Genomic DNA, 14,543 nt, shown 5'->3' with positions numbered 1-14,543 from the left:
GAATCTTTGAGATACTTGAGACATAATAAAAAGAGATGTTTAAGTATTATAAAATAGAATAGGATGGAAGAGTTCATGAATTCTTCTTTTTATACACTACAAAAAAAATGTTACCATTGAAAAGTAGCAATTTGTACTTTGTTACCATTGGAAAACTTGGATAATTGAGTATTGTCACTATTGGTAAAAATATATAGATAATTAAGACAGTCGATATTTTTTCATGTGCTTGGTTTAGATTGTACCAACGACATCTACACTTCAACACTAATAAGGTATATACGGGTTGATATCATGATCCATAAATGATCTATACTGCACCTACTAGAGTATGACGCTTAAACAAGTAATGTAAGGGTCCACATACATTGCGGGTGCAGATAAATGATGTATGAGAAACGGTTGTAGTTATACAATGAACATCTTCAAACTAATGTGTGAAGAAAGCACAAGTATGAATGAGGAATAGTTATGTGTGGTTATACAATCAACATCTTTACAACATAAGCATGTGATCATGTATGAGTCCATATAAATTGGGGTGACAATCAACAATGTGTGGTTGAAAAAGTGACACCCTCACAACATACTTATGTTTTCTCAAACATTGTTCTAAGGATGTTGATTGTATAACCACAACTCTTCCTCATACATCACTAATCACCACACCCAATTTATATGGACTCTTACATGATCACATGACTTGTTTAAACTTATTTAATTGGATAAATTTCAAATATATAATTTATTATTAATTATGCTGTCTTTTTTAAATTCTACTAGTTTTGGTCTATATATAAGTGTCAGATTTTAGTTGGTGCAGTATCGACAATGCGTTAACATAGATATAAATCTGAATATACCTTACTAATGTCAGAGTGTAAATCTCATATGTCATACATACACCTTACACATATAGATGTATCGATTGTATAAAGAGTTTATATATTTTGATAACCAGTAAATATTTAGACATACAAATTTTACAACGATAAAAAAAGTTCAAATTGCAACTTTTTTTAATGGTAACATCTATATTTTTTACAATTCATTAAGGATTCGTTTGGTAGAGTGTATATGCAAATAATGCTTGTATTAGTTATAGTTGAATTAGTTATACTTGGATTATTTCTTAAGCATTGTTCGATTTGGTGCATTAAAAATAGTCACAAATATCATTCTAATTCATTCTAATTCTAATTTTTAATCATATTCTAATTCATGCATTAGAATCATTGCATTACAAATACCATGAATTTTCATATATTAATAATACACAGCTTATAGACAGTGTACAAAATGTATGTCATCTTTTGATTGATCTATATTAGATCATGAGTAATTACGATAATAGATGACAATAAATTGACCAAAATGCTGGCAGTAGCTTGATTACAGTAGCAAAAAAAAAAAAAAAACAGTAGCTTGATTACAAAAATAAATTCAATCAAGCTTGTTTACGATTTGTTGTTGTTCACACATGTAGTTATGTTGTGTATGGTTCTCTTACAAATTGAACATTTGTTCCTTCTCTTGCTCTTGAAATTCTCACCAATGCGTTTGACACATTTTCTTCTTTTTCTTCCAAGCTTGGTATCGACAAGAGGCGGAAGAATCTTCACACTAAGCGCAATTCTTCTGGAACACACCATTCCGACTCGAGAGGGACAACATTAATAGAATCAATGTATGCAAAGAGGTACGCAGCTTCAACTTTATACAAAGGCGAAGAGTACTCATAGATGCTCATACCATACTCATTGCCATGCTTCGATCGCAAAGCGGCCATCGCGTGAGCACAAGGTATCTTGATCAAGTCATATTCCCTACGTGAACATGACTTTTCCAGTAGGTCCACATAGACAGTAACACCCGCACCGAACACGGTAAATTTATTGCCATCCCTGGTTACATTCTTCACATACAAGGAGTCGCCCTCAATCATTTTTTTCTTGCAATTTTTCGGCTGCCGGTAACATTTGATTACCCATTGATTTGAGGATATATGCATGCCTCTCCCTAAACAATTCTCCAAACCTCTTAGCAATCGAATTAAATATAGATGTCACGGGATACTCTCTTTCGTCTATCAACATCGCATTGAGTGACTCGACGATATTTGTGGTCATAACATCATATCTATTGCCAGGAAAATGTGTCCTACTCCACTTCTCAAAACCAATATCATGCTCAAGGACGACAGCTGCAACGGGCCATTTGTTCTTGAATTCTACAAAATAAATGTCAAACTCCTCCAAAGAATAAGTCTTTGCCGCATTATAGTAAAGATAAAGATAATCTGCATAATGATGATTTACACGAAGATTTTTATCGAGGTTCATTATACAATATCCGTGGTGAGCATGATTGTAAACGTTCACAATACCGTTGGCGATACTCTTGTGTCTATCGGAGATAAAACACAAATCTGGTTCATCGACCACAATCTCCTTCAATTTCTCAAAGAAGAATGTCCTAGATGCATCATTCTCTTTGTCCACGACACAAAAAACAATCGAATAAACATGATTCTCCGTATCTTGTGCAACAATGCTCAACAACACGCCCTCGTAATTACCATGTAAATGAGTGCCATCAACCGCAATTACCTTTCTCATGTGAGAAAATCCCTTAATGCAAGCACCAAAGGATAAGAAATAATACATGAACCTATGACTATCCTCGTTTACCATCAGACAATAACTAGAACCAACATTAAGTGTCTCGAACATGTAAGAAAAAGCTTGTAAGCATGAATATTTGTTCTCCGCTGTCCCTCGGACCATTTCATTAGCAACCACACCACCCTTCCAACATTTCCAATAGCTTAGACTACAATGAAAATAATTAAACAAAGCTCTTTGAATCTCGTTAACATTTGGACCCTTGTCATCACGATACATATTTACACAAAGTGAAGTAATGACTTTGATTGAAATTTTTCTATGGCTACTATTGGCATGTTCAACGCCACAGCTATTTTCGCCAATGTACTTATAAATATGAAATCTATCCAAACACTCATATTTCCTTGCCTGCAACATCCATGCACAATTGAGAGATACACATTTCACCTTTAAGTATTTAGTACAACTCTTCGCAGTAGCAAAATCAAAAGACTTTTATGCCGCCGCTTCGGCTAATAACAATTGCAACTCATTCTTGTTACTGAAAATTTGATTTATACATAAATTAGTTCCATCGGAGAAGGAATGATTGGATTGTGATCCTAATTCCTTTTGTACCTGCATTTCTTCACAACATTTGGGTTCGGGGTCTTCCGCATCTACTGGTTGATTTTCCACATTAGTTGGATCATCATGTATATTCATTGAATGATCACCCAAACTCTCATTTAAATTATCACCCAAGCTCTCCTTTGAATGATCACCCAATCTTTCATTTCCAATCGAATCATTGTCGTCGTTAAATGAATTCGTTGGTTCAATTGGAGGCCTCACATTAACGTTTATCCTCAATGTAGGCCTAAAGCCATCAATACCAATATCTAACATGTACAAGCTCACATGCATATCATTTTTTATGAATGTGGGATGTATTTTTCCCCTTCCATTCATTTGATAGCTATCACCAAGTCATTTGGCTTGCAAGTTAACTCATCGGCCTCAATTACGCTTGCAATCATATTGTCATATGAACCATTGCGACGCAACGCAGTGGGCATTGTCATCTTACTAAAAGATTTTCAATTTCAACTTTTGGGACTCTCCTCCCATACATATAATCACCACCAGCAACAACAAATTTAGTTATTGTCATTATAGACTACAAAGATATATACTAGATTATAGTATCAGTCGTTAACGATCGATGAAGTCTGACATCCGTACAGAAACGCGATTGAATGAGATCGTCGTTCAAAATGCAGCTCCTGCAATGGCGAAACAAATTTTTAATGCTTTTAAACTACTAAAATTTATTTATAATGAGTTATCAGGTGTTTATTATGGAAGATTTCTCAAATTTCTAAAATGGCGGGAAAATCATTTTGAAGCTTGATTTTTGAAAAATAAATGGAGTAAACATGACTATGGAGTAGAAGATGATGATGATTTCACCTTGAAAATAGATATTTTGGCCGAAAAACTCGCCGGAATCGTCAGTTTCGACAGCAGCAAAACGAGTTGCTCTTCTTTCACGTTTGTTTGGCTCTTTCTTCTTTTTTTTTCTAATATAATTTTTAACAAATGCAAATAGATATATATTATTCCAAATTAGTTGGAAAAGAAGGGGGACCAAAGTGGAGATATGAAAACTTAGTGAGGTCTTTTGTATGTGCCAATTAGGGCATGTGAATGATGTCATTAATAGTGGGTATACCACAAATTATTCAAGCCTATTATCTTAATGTTCAATTAAGTTTTGAGAGTGACTATTTTGCCAACTCTCCCCACGCCACGTAAGTTAAAAGGTCTACAAAATTACAAAAAAATGAGTTCAACGGTATAGGATCTTAGTTAATTAAGGTGTATCTCTAAAATTTCGATCATAATCAAGGATACTTGTGCTTTAACCCTAATTTTAAAATTTTAACTTCTTCGATGTGCATATCCAACGAGCAAAAATACAAGATTAGATAACCATTTCTCTACCAATTTTTGGAGAATCCATCTGCATACATGGGTGGTTTCTGAGTTCACGTGAAGTTATGATTTCCTCCTAAATCCTCTATAGTAATATCATATTCTTTTAAAAATATTTAAATATCATTCTCTCAATTCTGAGTTCTGATCATGTGTTATAGCAATGTATTTTTTTATTTTTATTTTGTTTGGTTTATTCTTTCAATAATTTGACACAATATTGAATTTTTTGTTACCCAGTTTTCACTGAAGATGCTTATACAATTGATACAAAATGTATATACTAAAACTAATTGTAGTTGATGATGTAGCATATAGTATAATGTATTCAATCGATACCAACATTTTCGAAACGATCAATAAGTAAGATGTCAAATATAACTATTAGGGTAAATTATATAAATCTCATAGTTTTAATATGAAATTACAATCTATTCCTAATAAGTTTCTAATTACATTAATTCCTTAGAGATTAAAAAAATCGGATACAATAATTGAAGCTCGGATACATTAATATGTAACTCGGATACATTAAATACTGTCTCGGATACATTAATATGTAGCTCGAATACATTAAAAACTAGCTCGGATACATAATATGTAGCTCGGATACATTAATATGTAGCTCAGATACATCATTATGTAGCTCGGATACATTAAATACTGGCTCGGATACATTAATATACAACTAGAATACATTAAAGAAATAAGAAATTTTGGAAATTTTTAAAAGTAATTGGGGATAACAAAAATAAGTAAACAAAATGTGTGTATTTCTGTAATTTGTCCTAACTATTTTAAGTAATAAGATTGCACCAATAATCAATTAGAGAAGTGCTCATTTTGCTGCGGTTTATTTGGGAGGGTTACATGACCTCCGCAAAAATATATTAAATGTTTGGGCTAGCTGACGCTATCAAAATACAGTCGTCACAATTGCAGTTTTTTAAACAAAAAATTATGTAAATACATTTTATCATATTTTTAAAAAAAATTACCATTTGAAAAAATGATAAAAATTCATACTCTCTCCTATTCTCGTACGTATACATCACTTTACATGAGTATCGAGATGTACACGATATATCGAGACGTTGAGTGATGTATTTGAAACCGAGATGCGATATATCGGGATGTTGAATGATGTATCCAAAACCGGGACGCGATGTATTGAGCCGTTTTGGGATGTATCCGAATTCTACCAAATTCAAGAGATTTTGTAATTTGGAAAAGAGTAAGAATATGATGTAATTAGCTCTTAAAACTATGAGATTTGTGTAAAATTCCCCTTTTTTAACCACCATTAATAAACAAATTCGGCTATTTTATCACACAACCTTTTCAAATAAAATCATTAAATAAGTGAATTTACGTTTTGCGGGAGTTATGACATCACAATATGTAAATTCGACCTATGAAAATAGAATATTTTTTATAGGGAGTGTTTCCCTTTGAATTAGACCTTACGTAACGTGAATTCAGAGTCCAATATACAAATATCAGACACTAAATAAAAAATTAAAAAATAATAATAATATTTTCTTATAGTGAATTACAAATGGATAATGAGTTTATTCGTAAGAAATCACCCATTTCTTTGTAACAGTACACTCATTTTCTTGAAATCCTAAATTTATCTTTTAGCTTGACATGAAATTCATTCTTAATTTTATTTTGGCGCAGACTATTTTGTTCCCAGAAATCAACATATAATGAGTATAATATAGATAAGCCATACCTTATTTAATTTTGCAGAGAACAATAATTGTTTTATTTAATTTGGTGTACATAAGGCTGTCAACGTCAACCAATGCATGTTTGTACCCCAATAATTTAAATTCAAGCCTCCCTCCCCTAATTTAAAATTAGAAATATAACGTAATGATGACAAAAATATTCCAAAAAGTTGAAATAGTCATAAATTTTTTTGAAAATACTGTTGTATATAAATAAGGGTTATGCGTTTGTTACAACCACTTCAATGATTAAAAGATAGACGTGCCAGCCCATAGTTTTAATTTCCTTTTATGCATATCCTACCTCCTTATTTATTCTTCATCCTAATCCACCAACCAACCACACACCAAATTTTGGCTTAATATTAAAGATTTTTTTAATAACTAGCTCTATTTTCGATTGAATTCATAAATGTAATGAGAATATTAGGAACGAAAACATGTATGGATTCTTAGTCATTTATCGAAATTTAATTATTTTAAACTGGAATAAAAGAGGATAGAAAAACAAAAAAGAAATTGAATATTGAAAGAGGATGGAATACCTAACCATTCAAGGAAATTTGTGTGGTTGTTGAGTAATAAAATTGTTACAAAGGATATTGTTAAATGGTAATTGAATTTTTTCACTCTAAATTAGAGTTAGGTGCTAAAATTTCTTTCTACGACGTGAATCTGAACTATTCAGGCCAATTCTAACACAAATGTTTTTAAAAATACTTTTAAAATTTCAAATTCTACTATGTTTTTTATTCCTTCAGTTTTCACATACTCTAATCGTTAGCTTTATTAATATTTTAATGATCATACTAACCCTAAATGATCTGCACAAAGAAACATAAACATAGAGGAAGCATTCCAGATTCATATTGTTTCCATGAATAATAGATAACACATACGTTTATGCTAGAACACGTATGATCATATTAGAACACATAAACTTGCTGAAATTTATTTCAAGAAGCAGAGTCAAGCCCTTAAGAAAGGATTACTTTTAAAACAAGCAAAGTTGGGTTAAGAAAGGGTTGCTTTAAAGGCAAGATTGATACAAGACTGATGAACAGATTGTTGAGCTGGCAAGTTGGTTAAAACTATCATTTAGATAGTTAGTTATATTGTTAAACTAGTTAGTTACCCAGCTCCCGCCTAATGGAATAGTATATAATTGTGTTGTAATAGTATATAAGGATCTCAAGTGTAATAGTATCATTCATTGATTGACATGATAACAATTCTCTTCTCCTTTCTACTATTTCTCTCTCAAATCTAAACACTCAAAACTCCCCTGTTTTAACCATCCTCTTCTTCGAACTACTGTTCCTAGATTAACAATATCCACCCGATTACTGATTGCCGTTGTTTGTGCATCAATTGGTATCAGAGCAAGGCTATCCTCAACACGACTATGACCAGAAGCAAGAATCAAGAAAGACCTATGGAAGATATGGATGCTAGACTTCTGCAAATTCAGGATCAATTGCAGAAAGTGATGGAAGGTATGACTAGTATTAACGATCGTAATACGCAAACAGATAAAGAGTTGATCAAAATCAAGGAGGCGATTGGATACATGAATACTTGAGGAAGAGAACGAGAACCAAATAGAGTAGAATCTTCAAATGCAGAGGGTGTTCGATAGAATGCCCATATGAGAGTCGACCTAGAGAAATGCATAATGGAGTTTCTCCTACTGGTAATTTCTATACTCAATATTCACGATTGGAATTTCCTAAATTTTCTGGATTTGATTTGAGAACTTGGATGTATAAAGTAGACCAATTCTTTGTTATGGATGAAGTTCCTTTTGATCAAAGGGTAAGGGTAACTTCCATCCAATTAGAAGGGGAAGCCATTGCTTGGCATAGGTCCTATCTAAAGTCTAGGAATTCAGTTCCGGATCCTACATGGACTAATGTGTGCTAGCTTTGAGTGAGAGGTTTGGGGAAGGGTTTGAAGACCCAATGGAGGAGCTCAACAATCTGTAGCAAACTAGCACTGTTAAGGAATACCAGACTGAATTTGACAGACTACTAACTGGGGTGAAATCTGTCAAGTGAAAATACAATAAATTGTTTTTAGGGGGTTTGAACCCAAAGTTAAAAAAAAATCTGTAAGAATTAGAACCCAAGAACGTTAATGCAAGCCTATAAAATTACTAGATTGCAGGAAGGTGTCTTTGAAGCTCATGCTCAGTCTTGGGGTTTGAAGACCAATAACAAAACCCAATATGCCATTCTATCTACTCCAACCACTTTTAAACCTCAAAAATTTCAGAAGCCTTTCATATCAAACCCCACATTCAGGAAGCCTTTTGAACCAAATGGGAGTAGAGTTAACATGTTCAATGGAAATAACCCTGGAAGGAGGTTAACTGCAGCAGAAATGGATGGAAAGAGGGCTAAAGGGTTATGCTTTTCTTGTGATGAAAAGTACGTGGTTGGCCACATCTGTAAAGAAAAGAAACAAATCTTTCTGGTGGATGTAACTGAAGATGAGGAAGAATTTGAATTGGTGGAGTTAGATCAAGGTGTTAGGGAGGAGACAAATGAATTCATGACCATATCTTTGCAAGCATTTACGGGAGTTACGGTAATTGGTTATCATGAAAAAAGGCCATTACAAGTACTGATTGATACCGAAAGTACCCATAACTTCGAGCCTCTTACAATTGTATATTGTCTTGGGTACACATCTTAAGGATCTTCTTCATCTAATAACTTAGCAACAATTCATCAATTTCATTTAAGGATCACATATACCATACTAGAACCATCACACTTGTTGTAGGCTAACACATTAAGTTCTCTTATACGTTACGTCAAGCCTACTAGGTCAAATCTCAAAACTAACATTAGTATCCTCATAATGCCATCCTTTATATCGCAATGCTCATCTAGAATTAAAGCTTAGTATCTAGTAATAAACATGGATAACAACCACTTCTCAGATACTACACTAACATACAACTAGTAGCTAAAATCAATAAAACACTAGTCCACTAAAATTTCAAGACAAAATAGTCGATCTTTGTCTCATAGTCTATCTAATTACAGCCTATCAATACATTTTCTTTCAAAACCTAAGTACTATTTATCAATTTATTATACATTTTTTCCTAATAAGTTCATAATCATGTGAATTTCATGTTGCTCTCCCGTCAAAACCACAAAGGTATAACTAGATCTGTCAACTCTTGACTACTTTGTCCTTCTGATCCAAACTTATACTTGAATTTTACTGACAAATGACACATCATCGTAAACTCCTTTTTCTGGTTCAAGTATACTCTAACGCATTCTAACCAACAACTCTTTCTCAATGTTCTACAATGAAATCTACACAAAACTTATTACTCATTAGCCAATATATAATGAAATATAACCTCATTAATGACTTACCAGATACATGACTAAAACTACATGTTTTACTCAATAACTATCCCTACTATTTAGGTTACTACACTTCAAAGTTTATACTTCTAACTCTAGGAACTTCTATAATTAATGGCTCATAACATCACAAATCACACTATCTTTCGGATGAAATAGTATCCAAGAGTTCTAAAACATACTTTCTTCGTATGGGTATCATGTGAAATAAAGTTTAGAGAAGAGAGTATGAGAACACATCTTTCTTTGGCTCAAATGTACGATTTATTAGAATAATGATGTATTCTTTTGAATCAATAAACTTAAGCACACTAATGAGCTCTTCTCCAGCCTTTGTGCAGTCTCTTTACTTTCTGATAGCTTTATCCGAGAGAAACTCATCGATAAGAATATGAGATTTACTATTTCTACCACATTAAGTATGAAGAGTAGTCGAATAGATTTGAGCAATGCACGAATATGAATAAGTTTTTTATGGCACAAGTCTATTGCACGATCTAAAGTATGAAAGAATATAAAAATTTCTGAAATGTCGCGTAGCCTCCTGATTATAAGTGTGGTGTACAACACACTTATAAGTAAGACTGTACTAGACATGACTTTATAAACACCCTATAAAACTTGAACTTTGTTCTCTAATACGAAGTTTGTCACGTCCCGAGCCTACACCCTGGGTGTCCCCAACACTCAGAATCATTTCTGATCCTAAGTGAACCCTTGGCCTGACTTACTACTAAATTAAAGACTAAACAAATATGTGAAAGATTTTTAGAGGTGGACATGAAACTACTATATAAAATAACTTCAATCATTTTTAAATAATAAATCTTAAATAAGAGATGTTGATAAAACTACTAATAATAAGACTCAACTGACTCTTCTATGAAGCCTCTAAACTAAAGATGGATTACCCGGACAAGATCCCAGGTTACCTGAATACTAAACTAACAATATCTAATAACTATTTATACTCTAGATAAACTGAAGCCATCCGAAACATAGGAGGTATCGCCAAAGCTAGATGAAAGTGATTATACAGATACGTCTATTATCGATTCTGAATACCTAAATCTACATCTTTAAAAGATGCAACGTCAAATGACGTCAGTACATGTAATGTACGGTATATAAAATAGATGAATAAAATAATTGGCTAAAACATAACATATTAAACTAAATGAATAACATTGAAGATAGATTGAAATAAAGTCAACTGAATAGTTAGCTATGTGTACTTTAACACAAAACTTTATGACTGAAAATATGCATAATAGTAAATACTGAAAATAATATAATTTTATTTTTCTTGGGGTGTTTCTCTAACCGACAACCATCACGTTGAGAATTATGATGATACAACGTCTTGCCCACGTTGCGAAATCCATCATATACTTTGTCAGGATATAGGACGAACTTAATTAATGGATCCAATCTTTGAGACTTCACTAGGAGCTATCTTAGGAGTCGCCTGAATCAACCACACAATCTTATACTACACTGGCGGTGCGGTTATGGGGTTAGAATTATCTGAACCCTTATCCCACTCGGTATTCAATACTACTTACAAAACAATGCATTAATGCTCAATAACTGTATGATGTTCCATCTAGGGAAAAGGTCCCACTTTAGGGGGGAAATTGATAACCTGATACTCTGAGTCTATGTTCAATAATGTTTTTTTAAATCGGGACTGATCTGAATTGAATCATACTTTAATACTTAACTATACTTTTAAGAAAAACATATGACTATGCTTTCTCAAAACAGAGGTGTGCTTTCTTTAGAGAATTACTATCTAAACTTTCTTTATGAAAATATGTATCTTCAATACAAAATATACTTTCTTATACTCTTTCTTGAAATAATGCACTTGACGTTTAAATTAAGAATATTTTCTTGAAATACTTCTCGATAATTGATGAGTCCAAGATTTGGACTCATTTAGGGCTTATTTATAATGATTTAGTATCCTCAAATGCTTGTTTTGTGCCAATAACTTATGTAAAATCCTTGATTTCAGGTATATGGATTGAAGAACGAAGCATGGACACTAATGTGCAAAAAGGAACAAAGCAGCTGAAAGAACGAAGAAAAGAAGGCCTGGTGATCGCCAAGTCCATTGGGCAAATCGCCTAATGACCAATATCTCGCCTAAAGTTCCAGTGTGCCAAGCCCAAGCCCTGAAGGAGAAAATCAAGTTGGCGAGAGAAAAGAGCAGTCGACGTGTCACCGAGTGGTTTCACGATGCAGTGTTGGATCGCCCAAAGTTATAGAACTTGAGGAAGCTGAAGGCCAAAGAAAAAAGGCGATGGAACTGAACAAAGGGCGGATCACGGAGTTGATCGGCGAGCCCGACTTACTGCCCCGAATGGTCTTTCACAACATATTTTTGGCGACTGTAAATACGTTTTCAAACATTTTAGTTTAATATCTTTTACATATCAAATTTTATTCTAAACATTCATTAGAGTAATTTTCAATTTTGAACTCTGAGTATTGAGACAAATTTTCCTTAGCTTTGAAGAATTGAAGTTTTCCATTTTTGAGAAATTGGAAGTGGGTCTTTCAGATTCTTCATTTAGTTGGGTTATTATACTAACTAATTAACGAGCATTGACACTTAGAATTGGATGAAATGTCCTGATACGTGAAATCAATAATCTCTAGTTAAAAAGGGATCATGTGGTAGAATAGCACGAGTCCGAAATCAATCAGGGATCATCATCAAGCTATAGTATAATAAATTCAATAACAAAATCAATGAACACATTAAAAATAAAGAAATTCAAAAATCATGGACTTTGAATAAAAACCCTAGATTTGATCTAATTGAAATGTTAGATGTAGGGCGTGAGGAATAACTTAGTTCCTCCCTATGATAGCGTTACATACCTTATACGCTCCAAGTTCTTGAGAAATGTGAGATTTTTGGAGGAAAAGATGACACCTTAGAGGTGGATTTTCTTAAAAAACCTATGAATTCCATGAGCAGAAGATATCAATTGGTAAGATGAAGAAATTATGAAATTCAACGATCAAACTTTACCCTGGATAATGGATGAACCTTGGAGGAAGTTAGTTTTTTAAAACTTCACTTTCTAGGATAAATTTTGAACCTGGGAGGTGAACTACGGTATGACTTTGGGAGTTATTTAAGATGCTATTGAGGCGAACTATCATGCATAAAACGTGTTAGGCGCACATGAAAGCAGTAGTAGCTGCTTCGATGTGCTATCGCGCAGAAAATGCCCAGACACGCAGTGAGACAGTGTCTAATAAAATGGGCATAACTTAGTGTACAAATATCAAATTGATGAACGGTTTACTGGGTTGTACCTATACAGCTACAGGTTGGGAAACATTGAATAGTAAACTAAACGAGGATAGCTTGATTAGGCCCTTGAAATCTTGCTCAGCTCATTCAAATTTCAATCAATGCAAAACACAATTGAAAGAGGGGAGTGGGGACATAGACCTGACCTGTGGTTCATGAATATTTTAATTTACAATCTGCAAGAGATATGAAAGGTAACATACACAACTTCCATATAAAATATATACATATGTAATTAATCTGTTTGCTTTAATTTGATCTTTGTCTTTAAAATCTAAAATAGACAAGTGCCAATCATCTAATTAAGCCCTTAAGGAAATGGGGAAAGAATTAATGGAGCCAATAAGAAGCACCAAATGCAATGTCCAAGTATCAAATTTTGTCTCACCAAATCCTATTCCATATTTCATTTTATTTTCATGATATCTAGTGTTGGATACTAATTGTCCTAAGTTTCTTATCAAAATTAGGTTTTTCTTTATTCTTTTTAGGAAAAGGTTTAGGAGTGACTATTTCTTTTCCTGTAGGAAAAAGTTTAGGACTCTATAAATAGAGTCTTGCTTCTTCTAATTTAATCAACATTCACAATGTTGTCATATGGGCCTGAATTTCTGACAATATAAATGTGTAGGAAAATGCTTCGGAGTGGCTAGTCCTTTTCTTGTAGAAAAAGATTTAGGACTCTATAAATAGAGGTTTATTCCTTCTAACTTAATTGGCATTCAGAACGTAGTCCTAGGGACTTTTAGAGTTTTGTTACGGGGAGAATTTGTGGGGCACAAGTTATATGTTATCACTTGTGTCATGAACCTCCCATGTATTCCGAGTGAATTGGTTGAGGTTATTTCTCTCTATATTTTGTACTCTCATATAGTGTATTGAGCATCTCCTTTGTGGACGTAGGTTGATTGAATAAACCACGTTAAATCTTTGTGTATTTTGGTAGATTTCTCGTTTGTCTTCTTACTCATGGTCTTCCGAGATTTGCTTTGTTATCTTCCGCATAACACCTAATTTTTGGTCCTTAGTTTGTAATGTATGCTAGTTTTTATACGAATATTATTTATAAATATCTATTTTAAGCTTGTACATATGTAATAAATATTATTTATAGATATCTATTTTAAGCTTGTAGTAGATATGTAATAAATATTGTTTATAGATATCTATTTTAAGCTTGTAGATTATTTACACAAAGCTTGAGTTGACTTTGTTTCTTAATCATCAAAACGATAATTCATCATAATTCAACAAGCTGCCTAATTAGTGATCACACTTAGCACTAGCTAACCCAATTAATTAGATACAACCCCCTCTCTCCCCCCCCCCCCCCTCTCCTCTCGCGAGTCAAGTGGAGCATTCATGATCAAAACTCATCTTTATTGAAAAATCGAAGAAAAATCCTTAAGCTAGAAATAAACCTTTACACCACAGCCTGCTCAACATGATTGTAAGACTCCCTTTATAAATAAGGCAGAAT

The 14,543-nt window shown here is 33.2% G+C and overlaps 2 protein-coding genes across 3 annotated transcripts in view; one reads left to right on the top strand and one right to left on the bottom strand.

Annotated features, from left to right (window-relative positions):
• Positions 1-14,543, top strand: part of LOC125833069 (uncharacterized) — a 1,066,246-nt gene that overhangs the window by 502,705 nt on the left and 548,998 nt on the right. The window lies entirely within an intron of this gene.
• On the bottom strand, positions 1,619-8,014 carry LOC125833078 (uncharacterized). Its single transcript, XM_049512230.1, has 5 exons — positions 7,919-8,014; positions 7,636-7,799; positions 3,246-3,486; positions 2,038-3,035; positions 1,619-1,904 (listed from the first exon to the last, which is right to left on the bottom strand). Exons 1-5 carry the CDS (start codon positions 8,012-8,014, stop codon positions 1,619-1,621), a joined length of 1,785 nt encoding a protein of 594 aa, XP_049368187.1.

The sequence above is a fragment of the Solanum verrucosum genome, unplaced genomic scaffold (assembly GCF_900185275.1).
Source record: "Solanum verrucosum unplaced genomic scaffold, falcon-dt-bn FXZP01000041.1, whole genome shotgun sequence".
NCBI classification, from domain to species: Eukaryota; Viridiplantae; Streptophyta; class Magnoliopsida; order Solanales; family Solanaceae; genus Solanum; species Solanum verrucosum.
The sequence above is the reverse complement of the archived record's forward strand: the minus strand, read 5'-3'. Positions and strand labels throughout refer to the sequence as shown.